Here is a 14717-nt window from a genome sequence, read left to right as displayed (position 1 = left end):
CGGAGAAAAGAAATGCTATCTACTGGAGTTTAGGGTTAATCCACTGGAGAAACTACTCTATTCTCTATTTCGGGTTGGCGTTAAACTCGATCACAGAACCAACGAAGAACGCCCACTTCCAGAGCTCGGCTTGTAACCGGGACTTCGACGGTTTAAAACTAGATTTCCTTCCCATCATTCCTTTGTGAGTAAACAAAATGGACGACGGCTGTTTCGATTATTTTGAGCGATTTGCAAATGCTAGAAACTATTGATAAACATTCGCTATAAACATTCTTGATGTCAGAGAAACAAAGATTAATTTCAAAATTTAATCAGAATTAACATTCGTTATAGGTGTTATCAAAAAGTACGGCCGAAAACATTAATGCAACTCTCAACAGAATGGTGTAAAAAAATCATTTTTTTTTCCATATCACTGTAGCGCGGAAAAGTTGCGATTGGTAAGAAAATATATTTTTTCTTTTTTTTTCTTTGAAATCTGATTTCTTTCTGCCGCACCGTTTCTTCGTTTTTTAAACTTTCGCCTCAATTAACAACAAAAACGTTACAAAAGAATACTGCATGAAAAAATAACTATTTGGGGGGGGATAGGTGCCCCTTTTGAGAGAATATCTTAGAACACTTTCGTCCATTACAAACTATCCTTTATCAAATGATTTCTGAAAAATTTAAAGTAACACGAAAACTTATTTTTTTTTTTTTAATGCAGCATTGCTCAACCTTAAAATGCTGGTCAAACAATTTTTAAACCGCTAATAGTTTTTTAAACAAATTCTTCCCTGAATTATAGTCATATAACGTCACAATGGAGCTTTAATAATTGCTAAAATTTTGTTTTAAATTTGTGAAAAATTTGACAAAATAGCACTTGCCATTATTTTTATGAGTTTGGGGAAATGAAAAATGGTCTGTAAGCAAAATAATCAGGAGTACTCATCCCGGCTGGGGGAGGAGGGGGGGGGGAATCATAGCGATCATAGCGCAGAATATGCCATGAAATTTTTCGGGGGGAGGGGGGTTCAAGGAATAATTTCTTCTTTTTTTAGAGGGGTCATCCAATTTGGGGGGCCTTTGTAGTGTTCGGGAAAGAGGGGTGTGCCCTTGCTCTTTGGGAGGGGGGGGGCACCCCTGGAAAAATCACTTTTCTTAAACAGTAGTACCTGTTGCAACTTTTTTACTCAGATCAACTATTGAAGTAGCAAGGTATCTTGTCCAATTGAGAGACGACGAATTACATAAATCATTCCCAGACAGAAAATGACAGAATGGAGCTGAATGTTCCTCAAAATTTCAATGCGCAACACAATAATATCTAAACGAATATAAAATTATCTTTGTTTCAAATAATTATAAATGAAACGGTTCATGAGATTTTTAATTGCAGATGAAATTACTATTACTAGCTTCATGAACACATTAATGTGGAAAAATATTCTCAATGAATGAAGTAACATTTGATTTTATGCTAGGAAATGTAAATATAGAAGCAATTAGAATGTGACTTTGTTTTTGCGTACAAACACGCATATAATTACAAGATAGGGGATGAGAAAGAGCTTTGGAAAACAAGTGATTGTAAAAATTAAGGTGTGAATGATAACAAGGAATTTTTACATGGGCGTCCATATGCAAAATTTTAAGGGGGGGGGGGCTCAGATATTTTCCACATGTTTTAGCAGGATATTTTCCCGTGGAAACCGATTTCAGTACAGATTAGAGTGAATAAAATTTGACATTTTTACTCATTCAATAATGACTGGAAAAGAAATTTTTTTACATTTTAGCAAAGAAAAAAAGTACTAAAAGCAAGGAAGTTCTAATTTCTACGGGGGGGGGGGGCTTCAGTCTCAACTTGCCCTCCCCCCTCCCCATATGCGTGCCCTTGAATTTTTGGATGATAAAAAATATAAAATTATTTGTTCAACTCTTAAAAAGGAATAGATTGTTGAAAAAATAAGTTCTTCACATGGAAAACTATAAACTAATGCAGGGCAAAATGCAGTTTATGAATTTGTTCTGTGTCGTTTGTATTAATAAGTTTATGGATTTTAAAGACAATAAATGTTAACAAATGCTTTACGAAATGGAACAGATAAAGGGGGGAGGGGATCGGGTTCTAAAGCCAAATACATTGTAACAAGTTTTTAATAATATTGTAAATTATTTTTCTTTTCTATGTTTTTAATTCTTTTCTTTCTTTCTTTCTTTCAAATGCATACACAACATAGTAGAAAATATTAAGCTCCTATATTATTCAAAAATGTTTACTTCACACACAAGAAAAAAAAAACATTTATGACTGACAGATTTTCAACATTAAAAAGAGACTAATATATTAATCAGTAGCATATCTAGAGGGGGGGGGGGGGACAACGGCACAATATTACGCTTGGACTGGGCACGTTACATATGCGTCTAGGGCAAATTTTACATAGAATTTATTCGTAATTAAACTCGTTTTTTAATTATTCGTAATTAAACTCGTTTTTTAATTATAACTATGGTTACAACGCCAAAATAAAAATAAGTTGATGTTTCTAAAAAAACACGAACTTAATATTTACATAAAACAACTTTTGAAAGAGGGGGGGGGGATTTCGTAAATTACAGCCCGGCCCAGATGAAACCCTTGCCAAGAACGTGACTATATTATTGAATTAGTTTTTATTTCTTCTTGATTAATAACAAGATGAAAAAAAAAAAAAAACAATTAATAACAAGATGAAATAACTTTTTAAGCTTCTTTCCAGAAACTTAAAAAAAAATGCATTGATGTCTTTAAATTTCAAATTGAGTCTAATAAAAAATAATTGCATAAACTATAGATCCATTTTGCACTCCCAATTCTTATTATATGTCAATCATTCTTCAGCGCGCGAATGTACTACCACGTGGAATGCAGTCAGGTAGAAAATGTCACGTGAGTCACTCTACCCAATGGTAACAGCCGTTTCATTTCTACTTCAGTTAAAACCAGGGCTGCGGAGTCGGAATGAAACTGACCGACTCCGACTCCGACCCCGACTCCGACTCCTGGATTTTTGAAACGCCCGACTCCGACTCCGACTCCAACTCCGACTCCGACTCCAAAATTATTTTTTTTTTGAATTGTATTTTTTCAACTCCCTCTCACCCTTCAGGGGAAGGGGGACAACCTCTAAACAAAGATTGAAATATTGATTCCTCTTAGTAACAATTTCGTATTTTGTTTTTTATTGTAAACCCAAGACGCATACGACGTTAGAAATTCAATTAAAAAATCAAATTTTCCAATAGTTACGATTAAAAAGTGAGATGACTTAAAAATCCCTTTTAAAAAAAATTGAAAAGGATTCTTTGTAATTTGCCCCCCTTTAATGTTTAACAAATAGATATTGATCAAATCGTGTGTTTTTAATTTTTGAAAGCTGTAACTTGAGAGAAAAAAAAGCTTTTTTTCTAAATCCAAGTTCTTGAGAGGGGGTGGTTTGCTCCGGATGACACTCATCTGATAGACGACACCCAAAGTTAATTTCAGAGTTTATAAAAAATATAAATACTTTAATTCTGAAAATTTTCGCGAATGTATTTTAAATTATATTTCATCAATAAAATTTCAACGAAAATAGGGCACATATACGCCAGGAGCTAATTTTACACAAAATGCGGCGGTATACAAATTTGTACGAATAGATTTTACCGTACTTATTTCTTCTTCACTACATTTTCAATTTATTGGCTGCTTTAGAATTAACCTTAATGTGAAGATTTTAAGATTAACTGCAATTATTGAGTGTTGTAATCAAGAAATCATTTACACTTATTTTGTTCCATACTTTTTAGTGAGAACCAAGCTTATAGAAATAGTCTTAATAAAGAAAAAAAAAACATTATATTATTTCATTGGATCTTTTGGATTGGTGCTTTCGCGCCAGAACTTATTTGAATTTGCCGTTTACCCTCAAAAGTGTCCAACTGAGCTACGGGCCTCGACTTACTAAATTGTTACGTTCCCTTTACTATTTTATAACTGAGATTGAACAAAACACTACATTTCTATTTTTATTTGAAAGTGATTACTTGAAATTGTTAGGCAACAAAATCGTTTGCTGACAGTTGCTATTAGTTAAGTTAAAAAGCAAGCAAACTAGGGGACGGCTACAGAAAATTCGGTAAGCACTCAAGCTAGCTGATTGCCATAATGGCAATTATTTTTTCATTAGTATTTTTTTATACATGTAATCGAAACAATTGGTAGTCAGTTTTTAAAAAATGCAAGGAGAGTCAGTGAAAAGGAAAGAAAAAAATAAACCCGGAGTCGGAGTCGGAGTCGGCATGTTTTCTAACAACTCCGACTCCGACTCCTTAACCCCAAAATAAGTCCGACTCCGACTCTTTGACTCCGACTCCGACTCCACAGCCCTGGTTAAAACTCGGCTCCGATAATTCGTGCTTGAAATGACTTGAAGAATAAGCCAGTTCACCGTTGGCGACGAATTTGTTCCTAAATGTCGGCTTTAGGCCCAAAACATGTTTTCGTTAGTATTTTTTTTTCTGTGCGGAGCTTACAAACTGGTCTCGAAGTGGAACTTCTTCTCCCTTTATCTATATTCTTTGTACGCACCGCGTTCGAAACTAGTTTTTCCTTACTTCTCGATTTTGGGGAGCCGAGTTTCATCTCCGTGCTGTGACGGTATGGAGAATAGGGCCGTAAGGGTTATAATTTCAACTATCAAAGTATCGCCAAAACAGGCAATGACTTCGTTCAAATGTAGAAGCAATTTTCACCCGTCATACCTTGACGGGCGACTTTCTAGTAGTGATGTTCCGGATATCATATCCGTATCCGTATCCGCGGACAGCCGAGGGAAAATAAAGATCTGTATCCGTATCCGTATCCGTTAGTTTTTTGACGGAAATTAAAAGGATCATTTCTATTCTAAAAAAAATTAAATATTTGAATAAAAGACTCTTAAATTCCGTTTAAATTAGGTTTTATTCCCTGTTTAAATCATAAGGTATCATGTCTGAAGCCAATTTGTACCCCCCCCCCCCGTTGCAAGAAGGAAGGGGAAACAAGTTTTAAAAGTGTGTATCAGTGTCTTTTTGTGGCACCGTAGCTCCTAATAAAAAAATTTTGAAAAAAAAAATAGAACCGACTTCAAAATTGCTCTAAAAAGTGAAAAATAATTTTATTCTTTAAACACCATCGATAATACTTTTAAACATAATTTTTGAAGTTGGCGCAAAAACGATCGATAAAATCATTCACAGCCATAACTCAACTACAAGTATAAATTTAACCACGTCCAGTTTCTTCAATACCACATGCATTACGCATTGATGACAGCATATTTGAGTAACGATATAAATGTTTCGTTCCTGAGTTTGGATGATTTTTTAATAAAAATATGAACGAAGCATGGTTACAATGGATTTAACTTTTTGTTTTTGCGCCAACTTCAAAAATTATGTTTAAAAGTATTATCGATGGTGTTTAAAGAATAAAATTATTTTTCACTTTTTAGAGCAATTTTGAAGTCGGTTCTATTTTTTTTCAAAATTTTTTTATTTCATTCTTTTTAGTGTAAATGTAGATATTTCAGTAAAAGTAAGAAGTTACCTAGTAAAACGTGCGGCTCTATATCACTGTATTGCTTTAGAAAAGCCTTTATTCAAAATTATCATTACAATTACTATTAATGTTACAGTTATATGGCACCAAACTTTTATAACAATGAGTTTCATATTGCCGCGTAGATGAAGATAGCGAAGACAATGTGAAAGCCAAATAAAGCGAATACTCGTTAGTCTCAACTCGAGATCTTTATTCAGAACCACGAATGAACGTTACATCTCCTTATAAACAACTTGAAAAAGTGCTGGAACTTTCCAGACTTGAAAAGATACAGAAATTAATAGAACATTCGAGAAAATTCGGGAAACAGTAGAAACGAAATTTTAGTAAAATTCACTTTGTCCTACTCGGGATTTGAACCCGGGTTGCTCGTGTGTGAGACGAGAGTTCTACCACTGAGCCACCGTTACCCACGGATGAAAAGTGCGAACCTCGCTACAATATCATTTTAATCATTTAATAGGGAAATTTACTGTTTTTTGCCCATAACTTTTTTTCTAAAGAACAAATATGGTCAAACAAAGTAATGGGACCTAAGTTGAGCCATCCTCTATCCATTAAAAAAAGAATCATCAAAATCGGTTCACTAGGTGAGACGCTATGAGTGGACAAACAAAAAAAAAAAAAAAACATACATACGGTATGAACTGATAACCGCCTCCTTTTTGAAGTCGGTTAAAAAGATGAACGGATTTTGATAGTTCATTTTTGGTTCAAAAGGTGACTTGATCGAAAGTGTTCTTAGCTTGACCTCGTGTTTGTAGATTTTTAATTACCGGAGATATTAATTAAAAACCGATTTAACATTTTTTACAATTATGGTAGTAAAAATTTACCCGTACGTTAAAAATGTTGGCCCTGATTAAAATAACGAAGTTTTCTGCGTCTGATGTTTATTTGAAACTTCCAACTTATGTACAATAGGAGCTGTAATCTTGTTAAGTAAGTTTTAAATGCAATTTTAAACCTTTATACGCGTGATAGGTAGCGATTTCATAGTCGGAAGATAATGAGAAAAAGCTCAATGATTTAAAATTTTTACCTGCTATCAGTTCATATTTGTTAACAAATGTGTGTTCTGACCCGCGAAATTCATCTTAATATGAGGTCGGCTCTCTGGGACATGTTTTGTTTTTTTAATTTTTAATTTAATATTAGTTTTTGTTATTGATTTGGGGTTTCTGTTATTCCTCATTTTTTTTCTCGGCATCCTTTGAAAAAAATGAGATTAAATTCTCTATTTACTGTTTGTAAAGGTGTTCCCGGCTCTGTATTTCGTCGGTCGCAGAAGTTCAGCGGAATGGGTCAGCGCTGCATTTATGCTGAAATAAAATGGGAAAAAATATTTCTAGCCTGTCCAGTAGCAGCTTTACACTCTTGCTCCTGTATTCTACATCTACCGAGTAAGCTAGAAATAATTTTTCACATTCCATCTAAGCATTAATGCAGCGCTGATCCATTCCTTCCAACTCTCCCTCAATTTTAACGGAGATTTCTTTAAAGAGTAAATCATAGTCTTGATTATATTTTTGCCGCAGTTGACATTTTTTGAAGAAACTACCATTATTCTGACGGGAATACCTTCCGTAACATATTTTACACTTGGATAGTTGAATTGCGTTAAAAAAATGAGATCCGTATCCGTATCCGCGGATCTTGACACTAATGATCCGTATCCGCGGATCTACTTTTTTAACGATCCGACATATCACTACTTTCTAGCTATAAAATAAAAACTTACCATGTGTTTCGAATTCAACTTCTGTTTGCCCGGTATTTTAGGTTCTTGCTGGGTAACAGTTATATTTTTTGGCGTTTTCTCCAATACTTTTGTATCCTTTTTAGCAGTTTTATCTAGCATTACACAATGAGTTCCTGGCAATTCTCCAGTATTTTTGGAAAAGTTTCGAGTCACTGTGCCTTCAGCGTTTGCAGAAACCACGCTACTTGCCTAAAAATGAATACTTTTGTGTAAGTTTTCATGCATTTATTGCTTGGAATTTTCTTTTACATTGCTTCATAAGTTATATCCTATGATTTATGCCTTCCTGTGAATTCTGTAAGATTTTAAATTATGACTTTGGATAATGATTTGTGAAACTTTCATCTTTAAAAAATAATCAATTACAACTTTGTTGCGTCATCAATATGAAAACTCATCTAACTGAAATTTAACACCGGCTAAATACAATCAAACTCGCTTATAACTATTCTTGCTTCAAAGATAATCTAAATATACCGAAAAAAAAAACCTAAATATTTGGTTAATACAATGTTACGGCTATGGGGAAATAAATCGCCGAGAAAAAACTGGTTGAAGCGAACCATATTTTTGTGATTCATAAAATTTCAATTTTATTAAAGCTAATTTTATTTTTCTGGGACCTAAGCATAAACGAACTGATGTGTGCATCACATGACTTCCTTTTACACCAATTTAATGGTATTTCCCCATTATTGGAAAATTTAGTGTGATTCAATAGTTAACTTTCTAAATATCCCCAACAGTGGCCAATTTGAAACCAGATTTTTAAAAAAAATCGACAAATTTGTCGCAAAAGACTGGCGATATATCGCCAAGTGTCCGCCAAATTATAACACCACTTGAGTTTGCATCGAAATTAACAATGATTTTACCCCAAAAAGGTGTGAAACAATCCCTTTGGATCATCCGAATGCAACCAAAAAGGGAGTCGCACAACTAGACTCCACTAGGAGTCTACGTACCAAATTTCAACTTTCTAGGACATACCGTTCTTGAGTTATGCGACATACATACGCATATCTGACTTGCGCACATACAAACATACATACGTACATACGGACGTCACGAGAAAAGTCGTTGTAGTTAACTCGAGGAATGTCAAAATGGATATTTCGGGTGTCTATACGTTCTTAGGCACTTATCCACGTGTGGCGCAGTCGGAAAAAAAAAAAAAAAAAAAAAAAAAAAAACTCAACATTAATTGGGGGGTGAACAAAATGGAAATTAAGGCCGAATTTTGAGTAAATTTTTTTTTTGCGAATACAATACCTCCTTTTTTGTAAAAGGAAGTAAAAAATCTCGTAATTTTAGGAAAAATTACCATTTATTCTGATATTACTGAGAAACAAAGAAGACACGATTTTAATCGAAGCTTAACAATGGTAAATCACGCAACGTTTCAGTTGGAATGGGGTCGTTTCCATTTTTCAAATAATTTAAGTTTAGTATTTTTAAAAAATTACTTAAATCAGTGATCTTTCATTGTTTACATTTCTTGCCGATGACATCACAAATGATGAAATGTCATTCTGTGTTGCCATTCAAAGTGCAAAATATTTAATTCGCATCTTTACTCACGTGTATTGGCAACGATATGGTTGATAACAAGCGTAGAGCTCATTTTTAATTCGCTTCTTGATTATCATAACGTGGAATCGCAGTACAAAGATGCGCCAAAGAGCATCATTTGTGACGTCATAAAGACCACGTCTTGTTTGAAAAATCGGACATTTTACAAATTTAATTAAAAAATAACTGTTTGGAAAATGAAAGAATTTTCTGGGTCTATGTTTTTTTTTTTTTTTTTTGCTTATTCTATCAATTTCAGTGACTAAAAGTACTACTTTTGACTGGAGGAAACAACCCCATTGGTTATTCCAAAGCTAATTTCACTTTCAACGGATAAACCTAATCAACGGTTTTTAACAGAAATCTTCCAACAGTTTACTGGTGACTTAAAGATCACTAGATCCTGTCGATGGTTAGGCTTGCATGTATTAATAGTTACTTTAAAGAAACAAAATTGTCATAGAGAAAAAAAAATCACCTTTTCGTAGTTCATTGGTTTGTGGTTTAGTCCCTCTTCTTCCTCGCTTTCCGTCTCATATCGATATTCTGGACTGATATCGGTATCTAAAAGTAACTCCTCCGATGTACACGAACCCGATTTTCTCCTTGGTGTACTAGTAACTATTCTCCGGGACTTGATTTCAAAATGAGATTCTGAAGCAGCTGTAGAAGGCGCATTAATGTGTTCGAGACATTCCTTTGCACCAGTAGTCTCTTGGGAGCTTCCGAAAGTATTAATTCTACATTTTGAATGAAAAATGCAAGTACTTATTATTTTATCATTAAACTTGAACTTAATTTTTTTTGAAAGATTCAATGCATATTTTCATGGTAACTGAAAGTGGTTTTACTTCGTGATTTTCTGGGCCTAAATAAACTTACTGAATTGCCATGTTTAAAAAAAACCAATCAAACAATATTTAGACATAACTTTAAGTATCATTTTTAAATAGAATAATTTTATGAATCATCATAAAAATTGCATACAGCTTACACGTTTTAAATTAAAAAAAATGATGGTAAGATATTCGAAGAAATATTAAATTTAAAAAAAGAGAGAGAGAGAGATTTGTTTCTTGGCGATCAAAAATTGTTTTGTTTGGAAAGATGGTATACGACATGGTACACGTCTAATTGTACATTCGAAATTTTGTTTTTTCATATTAAAGTACATTAATACGTTATTTTTCAAGATCTTTAACGATACATAGAACTATTTTATGTTTTTTCTAAATGTCCGAATTAATTAGGCAGAAAACTCCAAAATAATCAGCATTGGTATTGCCGAATCCAATTTTGAGAGATCAAAACGGTAGAAATACGAAAAAACGTTTAAAAATACCAAGTTAATTTCAACAAGCTTCATAAATTGCTGTCGGGCTCTTTAGGAGTTTTGCAAAGGTTCCACTTACCTGCTTTGTTTTTGTGAAAGAATTGGTGGTAATATCTGTTTCGTTTGAAAAAGTTTGCAACGACTTGAACTGGGTTCTTTTGCGAGTTTTGCGCAAGGTAAGGTTTTCTTATCTGCATCGCTTCTTTCACTTGTGTATGTCGCTATGCTGTGTGTACTACGAAGCCATATATTTTCCGTTCCGTATGCCAATATACTTTGCGTACTTCGAGGCCAAACATTGGATCCCTGCGTTGTTGTGGGCGTGTCAGGCACCTCTTGCTCAGACACAAGAGTTGTAGAAGTGCTTGCCGACTCATACTGCCTTGACAATGCGGATTCCGATGTCTCATCTTCAGAATAAAGTTCTGACTCATCAAGATATTCTTGGTCATTTTCTTCCACCAGACCAAGAAGCTTCAGTGTTTCACTTTTCAAGTGGCAGTTAGTGGAAAGGATCCGGATAGCCTCAACTTTGATACCGAAGACTGGGCACTTCTTCATTATGATCCAAAGTTCTTTCATGCACGTCACGCTTGCAGCCTGGATTTTTGCATCTGGATCTTCTAACATATACCCGATCGCGTTGCAGAGGGAAACCATGTCCAATTCATAGTAGGGAAGGCACTCCAATTTTGAAGCGATGAAACGAAGGGCAGCCTCCTTCTGAAGCGGGTTCCTTGTATTTAATAACTCCCAGATGACTGTCATAGGATGAATGTTACGCATTAACTTCTGGAGCAGCCTATCGGCTCTAGTTTGGATCTTGATATTCCGAGAGATGAGTCCTTTTCTCAGCATTCCAACAATAGAACGTAGATCAGATGCTAGATGGAAACTCATCCTGTTTATAACTTCTTTCAAAATATCGTAACTGTTCATTTGAATGAGCCTATTTTGATCGGACAGCAAGCAACTTATAAACTTTAACAGGTCTAGCAGGTGGCATTCCAAATTCGCATCAGTCCAATAGGAACGTTTTATCGCTAACGTGAAGCCGCTTACAGCCGACGCTCTTTCGCATTCTCTGGTCATTCCGATTCGATCCAAATACCGATGTTCCGCTATTCCGAAATCCGCACGAAGTCCGAGATCGTTTCGTTTTGCTTGGTATGTGGCAACTACAGTGGTGCAATCTGGTGAGACTAACGAGAGAAACTGGTCACATTCCTCGTGCTCTACCAGAGTCTTATAAACTTCTTTAGATTCGGGATGAATGCGATTCAAAAGCGTGAAAAATCTGTCGCTGCATACCATTTCATGTATTCGCTTTATTGCTCGAAATGCAGTGAGAACCAAAATGGGCGACATTTTCCTTTCTAACTCTTTGGCAACGTCATTGAGTATGGAAAAATACAGATCATCTCCAATGTCCTGATCGAAAATAATGGACAAACCTAAGTAGCAAGTTATTCTTATTGTGCTGTCATCACTTCCTATTCCGTAGTATAAAAAATCTTCTACGAACCTGAAACAATACGAAGACACTTTATAACTGATTTAGTTTTCCTGAACAAATCAATAGTTTGATAAAAGCATTTAAAAACAGAAGTCTAAAACCTAATGGTAACAAAACTGCAGTCACATATATCAAAGTTCCAATCAAGTCATTTTAAATAGAAAAAAATTAGCTTATACCGAGGCGTGCAAGAATAAACATGTCATGACAAAGAAAAATTATACATTTGTATTCCGAATTACTAAAACTGTTGGATGAAAGTACAAACTGTTAGTAATGATCATGTACAATAAAGTTTGTATCTCTGGGAGAATTATTTAAACTCTCAATAGTTGTTTAACCTAAAAGTGTCGATTAAAAAAAAAAGTTCGGTTCTTGTCTTTGGTTGTCTTTTGATATGAAGATGTGTTTTAATCATCGAAATTATGTTTTTGTGTTGTGTGGTTACTATAGAGCATGTTACTATAGAGCATGCCTTGCAGTTTCAATATTCCTTGCTATTGAAGAAACTGATCTTAAAGGAACATTGATGATAGTCTAAATCTAAATTGTTCAAAGATTTCAAAATTTCTGGATGCCTCCAAGCGACGTTTGGAAGCGTTTTTAAGTGCTTTGGTTTGAGGGCAGAAATCAGGAATGTGGTCTACAAAAGAAAATGACGAGCAGATCAAGGCAAGGTTTTCCAAAAAGAATGTTACTGTAGTTCAGACAAATAGCAAAATATGGACTCATTCTGACTTGAATTTTGATGTTTCAACAATAAAAAGAGGTGATGATACATTATTTGCCCCGTGGAACTTTCAAAACATTTTTTTGAGTGCTTTAAATAATCGTTCATTTGCACCACAATTTTCGCATTGGGTATTTCAAAAATGCTATTGGGTGGTGAAAGCTTTTTTTTCTCTTTTTTCGATGCTTTAAGCAGTATGTAGGTGACCTGACGAGCAGCAGTTCCGTAATCGCTTCCAGATTCCGATTGTTAAACGTAGTGTATGAAGCGGTATGGTATAGAGGGCTGTATTTATTTGCTCTCAGTAGCCTTCTTGGGTAATATAGATCATAAGAATTTTTTTAGTACATGAAAAGCATACACAATTTCCTATACAAAAATACACCATACTCGTATCAAGGAACCAGGAAAAGATCCAACGGTGCAGTGAAATCGTGTTTTACAGAGAAAAAAAAATCACGGTTTGTATGCAATCATCGGGTCTAAATCCAGTCTAATGCGAAAATTATTTTTCAACACGAGCAACTGAATAGAGTAAGCTATTTGTACCCAAGTTCTACCAATGAGTGTAATCCGTGTCTAGCAAATGAAATGTCAATCAAGACTAAAGGATAACGGTATGCTGCTAGATATTATAATGCAAGTATGGATTATTCTTTTTATTCCCTCTTTGCTGTGAACATACTTACGTCCGACATTTTTGAGCTGGTAAACTTCGATCAATTATTGTAAAAACTATTTCCTACTTCAAGTATACTCTTCATTTCTAAGGTACTGCTGATTTCACTGAAAGAGGAGCAAAAAAAAAAAAAAAAGTAATTCGTTTGTGGATTTCTTACTTTTTGAGGTCTTCTGTATGACGAAAGTACGCTCGCAAAAAGTGCAATGCTTTCAGCTTCATTTCTTTCCCTTCTTCGGCACCTAATCGACGAATGACTTTGGGCATGACAGGGTTCAACAAGTAGTCGGTTTTGCTGCCAAGTCTTGGTACAGTGCAGCACATCAGTTCTAGGGTCAGATAGCGCACTCTTACGCTTGAGCTTGTTAAGTGACTATCCAGAAATCTGACTACATTGGAACTAATATAAAACACAAATAGTAATAATAATAATAATCATCATAGTAATAATATTGATGATGATTACGTTGATAATAATAATGGTGATACTAATGATAATAATGATAATAATGATGATCATAATAATAATGACAATGATGATCATAATAATAATGACAATGATGATCCTAATAATAATGACAATGATAGTAATAATGATGATGATGTTAATGATAATAATGAGGATGATGATGATGATGATGGTGATAATAATGATAATGATTATGATAATGAAAATAATAACTGATAAGTATTTTTGTCTGTATGCAAACCGTTGATTTTCTGGAGGAAAAAAATTTGAACTAGATGACTCGCTCCGGTAGTATGAGGCTGTGCGACGTAAAGGGATGCAAGAGGATGCTTTAAAGTTTTGAACAAAATACGTTTAAAGTTCAGATCCTAGTAAGGATATCATTGAAACTTTTTTCGAAATCATGCTGTATTTATAGCAGCACCTACCAGCGTTACCAGTTCTATATCTTGCCCCAAAACAAATGAGAGCTTCTTCTTATCAATTCATCATATCAAATTGTTCGAAAGCGTTGTAGCACTTTTTACTAAAAGAAATATACTTAAATGATCATTCCTTTCAGTTTAAATTGTTACCATTCTTATGCTTACAAAAAAATCATTGGACGGCATTTTTTTTTTTTTTATAATTTCAGAACTAGGCGCTTGGGTGATTTCTGGGAGAGAAAAAAAAAACGGTTAAACTCCGAACGCGTTTTAAAGGAAGATCAGAAGACGAAGAAGAAGAAACGTACCGGCAGAGCTTTCTTTCTTCAAACTCCCAACGCATTTTCTTGCTCAGAATCGTCTTCGACAATCTTCTGAGCCTCATGAGCGTCATTTCGTCCCCTCTGACACTGGAAGACAATTGGCCTCTCTCGCTGTGTCGTTCCTGAAAAGCAGAACCCCTTTTTGACACAGTGCTCCTGAGATTCCCCTGTGCCTGTCACGCAGTGACTTACCTGATGAGAGTCCCTCCAGAAAGCTTTATAGTACCAATCCTCCGTTTTTGGTTACAGGAAATGTTTCGATACAGCCTTGCTTAAAGTATTTGCTTG

General features: G+C 34.7%; 1 protein-coding gene across 1 annotated transcript in view; it reads right to left on the bottom strand.

The window, feature by feature from the left end:
• LOC129216723 (uncharacterized) overlaps positions 1–14500 on the bottom strand; it is a 38107-nt gene extending 23607 nt beyond the window's left edge. Inside the window, exons 1-3 of the mRNA XM_054850940.1 lie at positions 14415–14500; positions 13373–13612; positions 10572–11812 (exon numbers count right to left, since the gene is read on the bottom strand). Of these exons, the coding sequence (XP_054706915.1) occupies positions 10572–11812; positions 13373–13612; positions 14415–14500 (1567 nt within the window). The remainder of the gene's footprint in view (positions 1–10571; positions 11813–13372; positions 13613–14414) is intronic.
• Between the last annotated feature and the right edge of the window lie 217 nt (positions 14501–14717).

The sequence above is a fragment of the Uloborus diversus genome, chromosome 2 (assembly GCF_026930045.1).
Source record: "Uloborus diversus isolate 005 chromosome 2, Udiv.v.3.1, whole genome shotgun sequence".
Classification (NCBI taxonomy): domain Eukaryota; kingdom Metazoa; phylum Arthropoda; class Arachnida; order Araneae; family Uloboridae; genus Uloborus; species Uloborus diversus.
This window is presented reverse-complemented; position numbering and strand designations above follow the sequence as displayed.